The sequence below is a fragment of the Vespula pensylvanica genome, chromosome 5 (assembly GCF_014466175.1).
Source record: "Vespula pensylvanica isolate Volc-1 chromosome 5, ASM1446617v1, whole genome shotgun sequence".
In the NCBI taxonomy this organism is placed as follows: Eukaryota; Metazoa; Arthropoda; class Insecta; order Hymenoptera; family Vespidae; genus Vespula; species Vespula pensylvanica.
Window position 1 is genome coordinate 5848627 of NC_057689.1, and position 14751 is coordinate 5863377.

General features: G+C 34.2%; 3 protein-coding genes across 5 annotated transcripts; 1 reads left to right on the forward strand and 2 right to left on the reverse strand.

Annotated features, from left to right (window-relative positions):
- Positions 1 to 74: 74 nt before the first annotated feature.
- Positions 75 to 3993, reverse strand: LOC122629275 (low-density lipoprotein receptor 1). Its single transcript, XM_043812517.1, has 4 exons — positions 3360 to 3993; positions 2369 to 2518; positions 1346 to 1480; positions 75 to 1283 (listed from the first exon to the last, which is right to left on the reverse strand). Exons 1-4 carry the CDS (start codon positions 3505 to 3507, stop codon positions 1204 to 1206), a joined length of 513 nt encoding a protein of 170 aa, XP_043668452.1. The 5' UTR covers positions 3508 to 3993; the 3' UTR covers positions 75 to 1203.
- Positions 3994 to 5843: 1850 nt separating this feature from the next.
- Positions 5844 to 8959, reverse strand: LOC122629267. Of its 2 annotated transcripts, none has more exons than XM_043812488.1 (3): positions 8802 to 8959; positions 6623 to 8623; positions 5844 to 6422 (listed from the first exon to the last, which is right to left on the reverse strand). In XM_043812488.1, exons 1-3 carry the CDS (start codon positions 8827 to 8829, stop codon positions 6148 to 6150), a joined length of 2304 nt encoding a protein of 767 aa, XP_043668423.1. In that variant the 5' UTR covers positions 8830 to 8959; the 3' UTR covers positions 5844 to 6147. The 2 variants fall into 2 exon arrangements, 1 of the variants encoding a protein (XP_043668423.1); XR_006327211.1 differs by having other exon boundaries at positions 6328 to 6422; positions 6555 to 8623.
- Positions 8960 to 9871: 912 nt separating this feature from the next.
- On the forward strand, positions 9872 to 14402 carry LOC122629269 (cell death abnormality protein 1). 2 transcript variants are annotated; one of them, XM_043812497.1, is made up of 13 exons: positions 9872 to 9950; positions 10642 to 10812; positions 10907 to 11047; positions 11213 to 11350; positions 11432 to 11590; positions 11676 to 11819; positions 11898 to 12020; positions 12090 to 12380; positions 12477 to 12593; positions 12675 to 12794; positions 12876 to 13034; positions 13195 to 13356; positions 14063 to 14402. In XM_043812497.1, exons 1-13 carry the CDS (start codon positions 9887 to 9889, stop codon positions 14140 to 14142), a joined length of 1869 nt encoding a protein of 622 aa, XP_043668432.1. In that variant the 5' UTR covers positions 9872 to 9886; the 3' UTR covers positions 14143 to 14402. The 2 variants fall into 2 exon arrangements, with proteins under 2 accessions (XP_043668432.1, XP_043668433.1); XM_043812498.1 differs by lacking the exon at positions 9872 to 9950 and adding an exon at positions 10206 to 10493.
- Positions 14403 to 14751: the final 349 nt, after the last annotated feature.

Genomic DNA, 14751 nt, shown 5'->3' on the forward strand with positions numbered 1-14751 from the left:
TATAATTTTAATCTCATACCCTGTGTTATAATTACACTTAAACAAACAAAAGATAGGATTATGATAAAAAATAATAAGGATTCCAAAATTTATTCGTGCACGAGAAATCGAAGTAAATACATAGTCGAAGAGGAAAGAGAGAGTGTCATAAATTTGTTAAACCATTATCAAATTACAAACTTTACAAAAGGCACTAACACTAAAGTAAATATTGCGATCATCGATACTATATATCTTCTTTTAGTATATGCTTTAGCTTAGATAATTAACGATATTCCTCTAGTGCAATATCTTTGGTACATTAAGGCATCATTGGCATATGCAGACTCCACGCCTACTACTAATTGTAAGTAAAGAACTAATTGTGTAAGGAAGATAGAAAATACACATTGTACTATTATTCAGTGTAGATGTACTCCAGAGATTAAAATATCGACAACAGAGAATAATTTCTCTACAAATACTATTAAAAAATTCGAGACGTATTAATCTACTACTCAAGCCTATTATATCATAATAAAAATAAATTGCACATTATAGATAATAAATAAATTTGAAACCTACTATATTTAAATACAGTCTGAATCATGTATGACGTTAAATATATATAAATATATATATATATACGTGTTATTAGAATTATTATATATTATACGATATTCAGTTTGATTCGTGAGTAACACACTTCGATACGTAATAAGAAAATTCGATGGTGCATGATACAAATTCACAGTTTGTGACTTCCACCTTATCGATCGTATACTAATGAATTTATTTTTATATGAAATTCATATTTCATTGAATTGGTTGCTTCTAATGGAAACGAATTCGCTAGTCAAAGTTTTGTTAATATAGAAATATGGTGCATCGAGTGTTTAATACGTCTAACGACTGTAATTAAACGTAATAAAATACACATACGTCAGAAACAAGAAAAATAAAATTCTATGCATTCTTTCCTCACGTAAATTGAATCAGATGAAAATATGATATCGGAAAATATGTAATATACGTGGAATGTATAGAAGGCACCCAATATTTAATATCTTTTTTAGTCGAGTGTTCGAGTTTAAAAAAGAATTGTTCACTGACTTGTTGCCCGCTATTGGAACTATTAATAAGAACGTCATTGTACATGCAGAAAATGAATATTTTAAAATAATTACATTTAACAAGAATTTTTTTTCAAACCTATTGCAGGATTTACAAGTAATTAATCCTTCCTAAGAGCAACGTTATAACCAGAAATATCATCCAGGAAAAGGGGAAGATGGATGAACAGCCTGAAAAATGAATGATGTCAAATAAATGTTATCTTGGTTTACCAAATAATATTCTAGATTACCGCTGCACATCAAATTATCCTCGACGTATCCTTCGCGACAGTAACAGCGTTTTCCAGAGGTAGTATTATTCCCTTTAACGGTACAATGCGCACCTTCGATACATTCATTATCGTCGTTACAAGGTGCCCTGATAGCTGAAAAGAAAAATATTTAACAATTTGTCAAATTTAGACTTTCCGAAAGGAAAATATTTATCACGTCGAGGAAGTAGGTCGACCTAATTAACAAAATCGAATGCATTATTAAAAAAAAGTAAACTCGTCGTCGCGTATTAATTTTTCACGAGTTTGCACTTATAATCGTTCATGCGTGAAAGAATCTATGATATGATTTAGACTGATCGATTCCAACGAATCTTTAAGATGTACGCTTGACATGTTTAACGTTATAACGTGTACCTACCAGTAGAAAATTACATAGTACTATGCTTCTAATACCATATCATCAATTTAAATTGCTCGATTTCCTTTCTATTCCTAAAACTATTCGTTTACGTGCATATTTCATGTGAGGAATCTTTCGATATTTATTGGTCCGTCCATCGATCGACATGCAAAGGATATATTTTTATTATTGATGATCGTGCAAAGGGACAATAGAAAACTTTATCGTACATTCGTAATATTCTTTTCGTGTTTTCGTGTTTTCATTTTTTCTTTTTTTTTTTCTTTCTTTTCGCACAAGATCGAATATTCTTGAAGGAAGACGATGAACAGCGTAAGAAGCGATAGTACTCTTAAGGCGTGCCAATTTGCATAGATAACCATAAACGCGGTACGTACATCGTCATATGTTCACATATTGCAAGGGAACACGTAAGTGTATGCAAATGTTACTATGTGCCACCAACTTGTGGAACTTCTGTCGTAACCATTCGAAACTTTAGTTTACTTAGGTAGAAAACTTGGAAAAATTTTCACGTTTTTACGTAAATTCAAGGGTTATATTTTTATAGATACATATATATATATATATATTTTTTATAAGATCAACGTCGTTTATAATTCGTAATAAAATTTTACCTTTGTATTTGTTGGTACAAGCACCGTTTACAGGGGCATTGTAATCACCACAAAGGCAACGAGTCCTTCCATCCCGTTGATCAGCCAAACACGTAGTATTTTGAATTCCAGCGCAATCCGATTCAATTCTACATTCTCGCGCCTTTCCAACTGAAATGAGATCAACAAGAACGGTACGAAAGTTATAATGCGAACAATTCTGATTGAAAATTGATAATAAGAAATTTCGTACCGAACAAGACAAATTTATTCTTAATTTCTTCGTAATTTGCTTTCAATTAGAATATCGCATCGACGTAAATAAAATCATACGAAGAACGAGAAAGTAAACGATTGATTGGAGCAATCAAAAGGGTTTCGAAACTATCGATTCGACAAATTATTCCAACGTTTCGAGTCCGTCTGAACTATTTCACCTTCGGCATTTAAGATATTGGTTTCCATTTGTGAGCGGTGTGCCCTTGACACTCGGAACACAAGATTCCCTTATAAGATACGCAGCTTGATCACACCATAGTGAACGGGTTCGTTTTGACGTAATGAATAACGTTAAAAAAAAAAAAAGAAGGAAGGAATAAACTATTTATATAAAAAAAACGAACTTCTTGCGGCCTCGTTGAGTTCTTACGTGAAGAAGTACGAAAATAAAATATTCGAGCTAAATCAAAGTACAAAGATCGGAAAAGATTAATTTTGCTTAATACCTGAGTTGGTACGCTTTCTACGAAGTCATAAAGGATAAATTCATCGAAAATTCTCAATTAATTATCTCCATCTTTTGTACGTATTAGTTAATGGCGAGAAATATGGCGAAAGTATTAATCGACTTTGCAAAATCTGCACCGCGTAAAAGGGAATGATAGAAACGAAAAAGATTACCGTGAAACGCAAGGCAAAAGCTCGTCCTTTGATCAACTCATTTAATAACTTCTATCCGAGGGATTACGTTAATTCACGAAGGATTTATCTCGGAGATTTCGCTTTGACTTACCCGGAGTAGGAGGCGGTGGTGGATTTTGATTTTGATTTTGCGGATTGGTCTTTCCAAAAGTTGTAAGCGCGTCGCTCGTCGACGGTAAAATTGTTAAAACAATTAAGATAGCCGACGTACAAATCCAGAAATTCGTCTCTTCCTTCATATTTTTAATTGAAAATGAATATTTTCTTCGGAAAACTCCCTTTGAAGTATCGTTATCACTCTTCGATCACGTTAAAACACTTTACGCAAAACGACAGATTTTAATAATTTGCAAAGTAGAAAAGAAGAATAGAACAAAGACGAGTCGCACTTTTTTGTCCTTTCCTTTTCTATTCTTTTTTTCTTCTTTTTCTATTTTGTACACCTTTCTTACAACGAAACCTCCTTTTCTCAGGGAAATATCGTTATCGATGAGAAACTCTTAAACGATACAAGTTCTTTTCGCAACGTTCCACTCTTTGCGGCAGGTGTAATAGGATGGAAAAGAGCTTTCACAAGAATTTCCTTTACATAGCAAGTTAAAAGTGGTACGGTATTAGCTCTGATTCGTAGACTGCGTGTTGCAAGGACGTTGGTAGGCCTTTTAAGCCTTCGAAAGAACCCCCACCCTAAAGTCGGCGCATATTACCACCACCTTGGCGGCAAACACCCTATGCCAAAACGTTCTTACCTCGATTCCTCCTCACCTCTCAACGATACGTGCACGCTTTGACTTCTTTCTTTCGTCTTCGATCGAAGAAGAAAGTGTCAAGCTCTCTACACAACACTCGTTTATAACATTTGTTTATTTTATCGTACGAAAAAAATAAAGGAACGTAACGAAAAAAAAAACATATTGGCACATATGATGTTTGTTTTTTATCGATAATTTAAGTTTCAAGAATAACGTTCCTTCTTTTTTTTTACTTCTGAAGCGATAACACAAATGACGAATTCATAATATATAATGCGCAAAAACAGATAATTATAATTATCAATAAGAAGCATCGCTTTTCAATAATATGCGCTTCGAACGAAAACTTAACATCGCTTTTAAGCCTTACTAAGAAACTTTAAAATGACTTTCTCCACGTTATTACTAATTCCAACGTGGGAAGTAAGTTACACACAAAGACCTGTAATTACTTTAATCGCATCCCACCCGTAAGAAACGAAACGCTCGTTCCACCCTTTAACATTGTACCGATTTACATGGTAACCACCGATCGATCGAGATTCTTCCTTGTCTTTTCACAAACAATTTCTGACGTTGATTCGATAGTTGCCACGTAAGAAGAAAAAAAATTCGATCGATAATCTAACATTTATCATAATCGTAGCCTGTCAGTGAAAGTAAAAGGTCGATCTGCTTTCGGTATTTAAAAGAAAAAACGACTGGATTATTATAGCACGAGAATTGCAAGGAGAGATGGCTAGAAGACATAAAATATAACGTTAATACCACCAAAAACAAAGGAGAATCTTCCGGTGACGGGTGCACGAAAAGAGACTCGAAAATTTATTGCATTGCTTTTACTGTTTTATGGCTAACAATAAGTAAAGTTGCGGAGATTTGTCTTTCCGCACGTAACAATCCGTATTTGTTCGTGCAAACAGTGCAACACTAACTATAATTTACATTTCGAGTATGTCGACCGATATCATTCGTCACGATATCTACATATCTTTCTTGCTTTCACCTACATCTCTAAAAGTTTCGACACTTCGAGTTTCGACGTCGAATATAGACTGATCAAAAAATAAGAAAAATAATAAGTTGCCAGACTCACGCGAATTAAACTAAAAGGTAAATTTCGTCCCCTTTTACAACGAAAAAGGAAACACACGTGGAATCAAATTGAAAGATAAGGTTTTAAGGTCAGCTTACGATCCTCGTTTAATTTGTCTGGCGATGACGATGACTGGTCGGTTGGAAAAAGAGCAAAAAAAAACGAGAAAGAGAAAGAAAAAAGAAAAAGAGACTTCTAGACGAATGTAAATCAAACGTAAATCAACGTTATGCGTGAATCATGAAACATTCACAACGGCGAGCACGTTCCCGATAAAGATCGCAATTAAAAAGGAAAGAGAAAAGAGGAAAGCAACATGTCGCACGATTTCGTGATCTTGATCAAATAGAGTGTGTAAGCGCGTATTATTAAGATCAACGCGAAATACTCGAAGGACGACGAAAGGACGACATGGCGCGCTCATCCGAAAAAAATAAAATCGGTTATTCGCGTTTAACTTGACGTTTAAGTTGAATCTTTCGCAAAATGAGATAAAATTCGAAGAAACGAAAGAAATTTTAAATTCATGATACAGACACATCGCGAAAATTGTAACGAGGCTGACTAGAAAATAGGCCGCTGCGTAATCACCGATCAAATAATTGTAATTGCCAATTAGCTAACGTTTAGAAGCGTTATCGACTTAACACTGACATAAATTGTAATGGATTAGCATAAATAAGTTCAAGGCCTACTATTCACTGCGGTTATACGAGTAATGCATTAATTGTTCTGAGAAATGTTTTTATTTCGAATGTTCACGAATATCATTGTAGATTTCATTACGGTCATCATCGTTATTGTATATCGATAATTCGATTATCATTACTGACGTATGATAAATAAATTTTCATATAATACGAATGAATTCTTTCTTACTAGATCAGACGGAATTTATAAAAAATATAGAAATTTACAAGAAGTATATCCTTTAATTATTATGTATCTATGTTTTGCTCTCTCAGCGAATTTCAATATAAATAATAATTGATATATAATATACATATAACACAATGCTCGAGATCTTCTCTCTAATTTTTATAGGAATCATAAAGAAATTCCCGCGATATATAATCGTCATCCAGATTACGTCGTCGAAGATAGAGCTCGTGTAACATATCGATATGAGAAGAAAGAATCTCCATTTCTGAATAAAATCTCGCCAAGTTCTCGTTCAATCCTTTGTCTGAGTATTTTCGTATCATTTTTTGTAGAATCCTAGTTTTATGCATCCGTATCCAATCATGTAAGCGTGTTTCGTCGTTCATCCGTTTCCCATATAAGTCTTCATCGTCCGAGAAAGTTTCTGTTAAAAATATTAAAAGGGCCAATATTAACATGCTAACCGCGCCGTTCTATTTTTATTCGTTTCTTTTTTACACGTTTTAGAAAATCGACGATATTGTCAATTAAAATTTTTACAAAAACTATTCTTTACGTTTATGATTTTATGACGGCGCATCAGACGATGATCTTTTATCTATGAAGTCCATCGTCAAAACGTACTTTGTCCCGACATTATCTTCGCGATGCCACGTCTCTTTCTTTCTATCGTTTCCTCACCAGACATTTGCTTCGTGCGATACTTATTCACATCTAACCACCAATGTACAGGATCTTTTATAGCTTCGGATGAATTATCCTGAAAATATGCATTTGTAGATGACTCGGACTTCATCCACCATCCTGTATTGATATCAGACTTTTCGGATTCCAAGTTCTTTGAATCTATCGAGATTTCTGTTGGTTCAATTATGCTATCTCCAATATCAATATTTTCGTTAGATGTCATATCGTTCAAAGAATTTTCTGTAGTATCGACTTCAACTAAAGACGAATGATGATTTGGAAAAAATTCATCGTTCTGTTCCGTAGATGTATCGCTCTTAGAATTTGCAGTAGAATATGAAGAAGATCCGAAAGGATGATCGTTGGATTGTTCCGTAAAAGATTCAGTATCGAACGAATTTGGTGAACACTTTAATAAACTTAAGCCATTTATTATCTGTATAGTACAAACGATACCTTCCTTAGGGTCTCCAGTTCTCGAGTTGATATAGACAATCTCTTTTTCCGAGTTTACATTTTCCATTGATGAAGATATCGCAGGGTCGACGTAAAATCTCCAAGGTAGAAAAGTTTTTATCGTATCATCATCGTTTTCTTCGATAGCTGCAGTAGAGACGTCCGCGAATATATGTCTTTCCGTAGATTCATCCGTCGGACTTGTTTCGATACTACTGTACTGTTTTCTCCAACCTTGGCGAGGGTCCCACGAAGGATCCCAACCCAGACTTTCGAAGGACTCAGCCTTTAAATCGCTTCTAGCATCGTCCACCTTCGACGTATCAGACTTTTCAGAGTCTACGCGTTCTAAAGAAGAAAGGGTCGACGACTCGAGGTAACTGTGATCGTGATTTCCCAAGAGGTAGTCATACGGATCTTCTTCAATCAAGCTATCGTGAAACAAATTCGATTTTGTTATTTCTGAATCTTCTCCTAAGATGGAAGGTGGTGTCTCGATGCTATCCTGTCTACCTAATCCTAATACCAAATGATTAGATGTCTCATCCTTTATCGAACTTTCCTCAGATTGCCATAAATCATCGTCACTTTGACGATTCTTTACATGCAACTCCTTTATCATGGCATCTATAGAATCGTGGAGCTTTTTCAAATTATCAAAAATTTCGATGGACGATGGAAGGTCTTTCTCGTAGCTACCATTATTTTCATCGTTTTGGTCATCAGACAGATCTTCCTTTTCGAAAAACTTTTCTTGAAATTTCGGAAATTCGTTACTTTCCTCGTCTTTCTCGTTCTTCTCACCCATTTCTTTTAACATTGCATCTAATTCAGCGTTACGGATTTCTTCCAAATAGTCATCCATAAATGGACCGGTTTCTCTATGAATAGACCAGATAAATGGAAAGCTCCATTCAATCACTGACTCCTCTGCCGATTTTTCGTCCTCCTTAGTCTTATCCTTATCCAAACTCGACACTGTCGTTTTCATTTGTTCATCGATATCATTTCTCGACGATTTAAATGAATCCTCTGTCGCCTCTTCCGTATTGGTATTTTCGAAATTCGTTAGTGAAATATCTTGTTTTATACTCGATTCGGGAATCTTCATAGTTGTGATCAGCTGATTATCGGTAGGATAAATTTCACTCGGAGATACATCCTCGTTCAAAGAAATATTTTGTCTCGTCGTAGTCTCCAACGTTTCTTCGGATTTATTCAATGCCGGCGACGATAATTTGTCGATAATTTTCGAAGATTCGCCTTCGCGATATCGAGTAAAACTCGATTCGAAGATGTATAAATCAATTGATCCATGATCGTACGCTTTCCAAAGAGTATAACCGCTCCATCCAATGAAAAATATCAGTAGAATAAGGAAAATCAATTTTACATATTGCATAAATCGTTGGCAACAGTAGGTTTTTCCTCTTATCACAGATTTATTAGGCTTTAAACCTTCTTCTGCCGAGACAAGTCTCTCTATAAAACATTATATTAAATTTTATATAGAAGGTAATAATACGTGAATTCGTTATTATCACAACGTTATTATATCATTGCATATGTCTTTGTTTATAATTCAACGATTAATAAGATGTTCTAATACTAGTCTCATAAAAAATCGAAAATATTTTGGAAAAACGAAATGTGCATTTACCTTCGCTACAACTCCAGCGTTCCTTCATGATGAAAGATCGATGACAAACTGACGCTCTCGTAGAAACGAAATCGTTAAATGTTCAGTTCGGTACGACAGAGAAGTGACCTCGGCCTGACAAAGCTTAGTGAAAATAGGAGTAAAAGGTCGAAGCCAAGATAAGTTAGTCGTACTACTACATCCATACGATTACAAGGAAGAAACAGGGAGGTCAGGCTTTATCGTTTCATGGGGTCAGCTATGATCGCTTTACGTTCATACGGAATATCCAACGGATATTACCATATATTTCTCAGATCACAATATTTTTGATACGAATATAAATACGTAAGAAATTATATATAAATATGCGAATTCAAAATAAAAAAAATAATGTTTGACTCAAGCCGTTTAATATATTATATCAAAATTTTAAGATCAAACTCAATCCTCCGATACTTTTTCATCGCGTAAACATATCTTTACTGAAAGTACGGAACAAAACTTCGAACTAATTACTGTGCTCGTACACGCTATGTTCGCGTGATATTTATGTGAACATTTTTTTTTTCTTATACTGTTATACATTAATACATTTAAAGAAAGAATTAATTATTTGAAAATAACTTCGTTATGCAACTTAACAACTAAGTTGTGTAACTTTATAATGTATCTTTATACGTATCTCTATCGTTGTGCAACATATTTTTTATAGTCAACGCAAATTATATATATATTTTGATGATGCATTTGATATTTCAATCGCCATTATTACGCACGATGCAAATTAAATGTAGTTACGGAGATATTACGTGATTATTATGCTGACAACTTACACAAAATTTTATTCTGCCGTGTTTATTCTTTTTACGTACGACTTATGAACATTTAAAATTTACGATATTATTTCTATATAGTCTCCTCTATAATTTTTTACAGACACATTATCAAAGAAATAATTCATAATACTTTTCTCAGAGATTATTTCTTTCGATATCGAAGCAGGTGTTCAATCACTATCTGATAGCATTAACGTTTGATAAAACTCCATACTTTCAACGAGAAATAGCAGTACTACGAGACGCATTTATACTGTTCAGTCAATCATGTGGTTACCTACGAATTCTACATTTCTGCTTTTATTCATCGTACAAATTCTCTTTCATTTTGGTAAGACATGTGGATATTATTAATTAGTTATTAATAAGTTAATATTATATCGTACAACTCGCTATCGTAAAAATTCATAGATCAAAAAATACGTGGAAAATATGACATTTAAATTCAAAGTAAAAAAAATCCAGACGGACATTCAAGTTTCAAAGATTATTTGTACGCTTGCATCATTGAAAAAATGAACTGCAAAAATGTTACGAAATTGGAAAATATGGTGCAAGTAAGCGAGTTATCTTCAAAAAGAAAAAAGAAAAGAAAAAAAGAACAAAAAGAAAGAGAAAAGAAAAAAAAGCAAAGAGAACGTGTTAAACGAGAAGTTGCCTCGAAGAGCAAGCATTTCAAACGAAGCTTGAAAGTTTAATAGAACGAGATGCATTCGCGATACGAACAGTGCTAGGAGATTAAAAACCATAAACATACGCGTGAAAGGGAGAAAGGGGGAGAAAGAGATTGCACGCCTATGATCCTCGTGCGGTTTCATAACTTCTTTTTTTTTTTCTTCTTTCTTTTTTGTTAGTGAGATAACGCGCATGCATGGTAATCAGACTGGGATGATAAATTTAAAAATTATCTAACATATACCTATTTTATTACTAATTTAATTAAACAACCTTCGCTTTGTCACATTTTCGAACTTATCAAAATCAAATAATAGGATAATCATTTGATTAAGTACAAATTTCAGGCAACTCCTTCAATCATCCATTGGAGAATAATTACATCTCAACGAACAATATTAAATGGAGTTGCAAATCAGACGCGGAATGTACGGCTAATGGCAGTGTCTGTAAAGAACAACAATGTCAATGTTTACCTGGTTATGTTTTCAACAGTGATATGACTGCCTGTCTACGAGGTAATTCTTTCGCTTTTATTTTTTTTTCTTTTTTTTTTTATCGCGTCAATGCTTTGAAATTAATAACATCAAATTATTTGAACCGTTTCCAAAGTCGCGAAGGCTTATGGTGATAAGTGCGAGGAAACAATACAATGTTCAAGATATCTTTTCATTGGTGGACAGTGCATTAAAAATGCATGCATCTGCGCACCCGGATTCCATTACCTACATGGTAGATGTTACAAGACAGTGGGTAAGTCGCTAGATCACAAAAATTATGACGTGGGTGTGTGCTAGAAGATAAGATATGAAATGAGAGGGAAGGAGGGATGGAGGGAGAAATGAAAGGAGGGAAATAAAGAACGACGATCGAGTCTCTAATCTTCTTCTGTGAACTTTAAAAATTTTATCCACATAGAACTTGCTGGGAAATGTAAAAGCAACGATGACTGTTACATAAACTCTGAATTTGGGTCGACCGTCTGCGATAATGGAATTTGTAAGTGTCGTGATGGTTTCTACCAACGCGAATATCGTTCATGTCGTAAAAAAGCAAGTAAGATACATTATTTTTACGTTTCTACTGTGGAATTTATAAAATGATTTGATAATTCAATACGATTTTTTTCTTTTACAGACATCGATGAAGAATGTTTAGCGGATATTGATTGCAAATTCAACAAAGATGCTTACTGCGTTAATTTTAAATGTATTCTTAACCAAAAGAAAACGAGTTATAATAGAACATCGCAAATTTCTTTCAATTCCCGTTATAGAAAATTTGCCGATAAGTACGGTAGATATTTATTAAAAATTTCTAACAATAGAAATACGATCAATAATTCCGCTTGGATTATATATATGCTTTTTTCCCCTTATAGAAACAATTACTGAATGGAATAATTGTACTAAAGATTCAGATTGCAAGATCCACGAGAATGCAATTTGCGATATATCAGGAAAATGTATCTGTAAACGCGCATATTTTGTACCTTCAACAAATGCAAATAAACTATGCATTCCAGGTAAACTAAATATTGCAAAGTGTCTCATATTAATTTGAGATGTTTTTTTAAGCAAGTTAACGAGATTTCTTCGTATAGAACTCGGACAACCTTGTAAAAATGATGATGTACCAATTATTAAAAACTCGATTTGTAAAAACGATATATGGACTTGTATAAATACTAAAGTTGCGTCGAAGAATAATCAAGAATGTCTGAAAGGTAAATTTATTTTTAAGCACATATGAATAAGGTCAACGTTTTACTAGAGAAATTCGATCGATATTTTAGCTACTAGAAAATATAATTCATCTTGCCAATACGACGAACATTGTTCCATCTTTGGTCCTGACGCGATTTGCAAGAATAAAAGATGTTTATGTAATAACGAGAGATCTCATTTCGTCGAAGAATTGCAATTTTGTTGGTCGAATAGAGGAATAAACGAGAGATGTAAAGCGAACGAAGATTGTTATGTAGAGGGATTGAACGGCACGCTCGTTTGTACGAGCAACGTTTGCAATTGCTCCGAAGGCACACATTTAAACTCTAACGGAACGGCCTGTATAAATAGTAACGCAGGTAAATTTAAAATGTATTTCGATCGATGTACGAAAGTATCTAGTACTACTTTCCTATTTACAGATCGTTTAACTTTCCTATTCACATTTATTTCAGAATTGGGAATGTTCTGTGAATTCGACGAACACTGTACGACTTTGCATTCTGTATGCACAAACAACGTATGTACTTGCGATAAAACATATTACGAGTTAAAAAAAAAATGCTATCCAGGTAAACAAAGTTTAGATTACTCGAACTTACTTAATGATAATTTTTGTTTTGTTCCTTTAATCTATCCTCTAATCATTTTAGGTATAAATACAAAGTGCACTTTAGATAGGCACTGTCAACCGACATTTTCTTTTTGTTCTTCCGGAGTATGTACCTGCAAAGAAGGTTACGTTAACGCTTCGACGTCTACCTGCTTGCCAAGTAAGAATTATAATGCCCTATCTACGCAAATACCTTCGTTATTTTATAGTAATTTATGAAATACTTTTTTTTTAATTTTAGAAGCGAAATACGGAGAAGAATGTTCGTACGATGTTCAATGTAACGTCGTGACGCCAAATGCGATTTGTTCCCGGGATTCGAACAACTCTTCGTCGATTAAATCTTGCGGTTGTGGCAAAGATCGTTACTTCAGATACTCCAGCTGTTCAATAAAGAAACGTATGAATATACGATAACGATACAATTGCTATTGCTATTTTAAACAAAAAAAAAAAGAAAAAAAAAAGGGAGAACAGAACATCCGCGTACCGATTTAGGATAGGTCTTGTAATAACAACCCATCGAATTAGCATAATAATCGAAATCGATTCTATTTCAGTTCTCGGAGAATCATGTACATCGCGTAGCGAGTGCTACTTAGATTTCAATCAGAATCGAGCAATTTGCATGAACGGTCTGTGTACGTGCGACTGGCAATACGTTCGGGTCAGTGACACTCTATGCGACAAGGATTTGAAAAGGCAAAGTGTTGTTATACCAAGTAAGTAACCTTGACATTAAGCTCGTCAGACCGATCGAAAAACTTTCATTCTCCACCAAATTTCTTCTCACCTTCTTTCTTGTATCTATATTCTTATTCTCCTAATTATTGTATATATATATATATATATATATATATATATATATATATATACCTATGTACCAAACTCTATATACATGTATACATAGACATATAAAAAACAAGGACGAAGCTAAGAGCATTAGCTAGTGCCATTTTTGTGTCCGCATAAAAGACTTTTTATGTGACGAAGTAATGTGACCCACAATTACCTCTTGCATGTCAGCTGTAAACTTCTCTTTCTTCTTTCTCCTTTCTCCTTTTTCAAACTACCTTTCGTTTCTTTGTGTGTTACAATTTTTGCGATCGACCGTATCGATAATAAAGCCTCAGTTAAATTGCGAATCTCATCTTAGACATTTTTCGTGTTTATTTGAGACTTCGGTTTCAGTGGAGGTAGTTAAAGTCAGTTCAGAAAATATGGCCGCACAGGTAATTTCATTATGATATTTATCGATTTCAAAGGAAATTATCGGCATTCTTAAAGTTTTCATTTCCTTTCGCGACTTGCACGATTTTCATACTTTTAACTTATTCTCCTTTCCATCCTTCAACGTCGTCGTTAATATTTATTTCGCATTAGACGAGAAAACGCGATCGATCCTGATTTCATTTCCTTTTGTTACAGACGGTGCTATCGAAACATTCTCAAGGTCGTGCTTACCGATCCTGTCGATCAGTCTGATACTCCTCGACCTAATTCGATGAGCTTGATCGTTCCTCGAGGAGCCTTCAATTATTCAAGCACGAAGTGCGAGAGCGTGTTAACGTTGATCGACGAGGGACTTACAAGCGAATTAGCTGATAGAATCGATAGCCATAGAGATCATCTCAACTTTGGACAATCATGTTGTTTCGCGATGCGATTAGTGATAGAAACAAAAGTATTATGAATAAAAAATAAATGACTATTTTGTAATTTTATATTTGTAAAGTATAAGAGATACTGTGAAATAAAATATACGAGCGAAAACGTTTTTACATAAAAAAGAAAAAAGAAAAAAAGGACGAAATACTTTTTTTCTAATACTCCCTTATATATTTCCTGTCCTAATAAAATTCGATTCGGCTCGAATATACGACAATCTTTAGGTACGAGAAGATCGATCAGAAAAAACCTGCGTACTTACTTAGAGTCCCTTGGGTTTGTTTCGATAAGGCAAAAGAAAGGCTCGACACGCAAATCGCGTTTCTATCGTTTGCGAGCAACGCTCTCTCGTCAGCGTAAAATCACTCGATGACGTAGAAAGATGACCTGACTTTAAGACGTGATATCTAATCGTGACGTCATATTTAACAAGGGAGACAATGAACACG

Bases quoted from the DNA above. Each gene is read 5' to 3' on its own strand.
- LOC122629275 (XM_043812517.1), bottom strand. From the start codon at position 3,507: ATGAAGGAAGAGACGAATTTCTGGATTTGTACGTCGGCTATCTTAATT. The intron at 1,481-2,368 runs GTAAAATTTTAT...TTTTCTTTTCAG, and splicing joins TTGTACCAACAAATACAAAG to CTATCAGGGCACCTTGTAAC. The intron at 1,284-1,345 runs GTAATCTAGAAT...TTCATTTTTCAG, and splicing joins GGATAATTTGATGTGCAGCG to GCTGTTCATCCATCTTCCCC.
- LOC122629269 (XM_043812497.1), top strand. From the start codon at position 9,887: ATGTGGTTACCTACGAATTCTACATTTCTGCTTTTATTCATCGTACAA. The intron at 12,381-12,476 runs GTAAATTTAAAA...CATTTATTTCAG, and splicing joins CTGTATAAATAGTAACGCAG to AATTGGGAATGTTCTGTGAA. The intron at 12,795-12,875 runs GTAAGAATTATA...TTTTAATTTTAG, and splicing joins GACGTCTACCTGCTTGCCAA to AAGCGAAATACGGAGAAGAA.
- LOC122629267 (XM_043812488.1), bottom strand. From the start codon at position 8,829: ATGAAGGAACGCTGGAGTTGTAGCGAAG. The intron at 8,624-8,801 runs GTAAATGCACAT...AATGTTTTATAG, and splicing joins ACGCTGGAGTTGTAGCGAAG to AGAGACTTGTCTCGGCAGAA. The intron at 6,423-6,622 runs GTACGTTTTGAC...TATTTTTAACAG, and splicing joins GAAGATAATGTCGGGACAAA to AAACTTTCTCGGACGATGAA.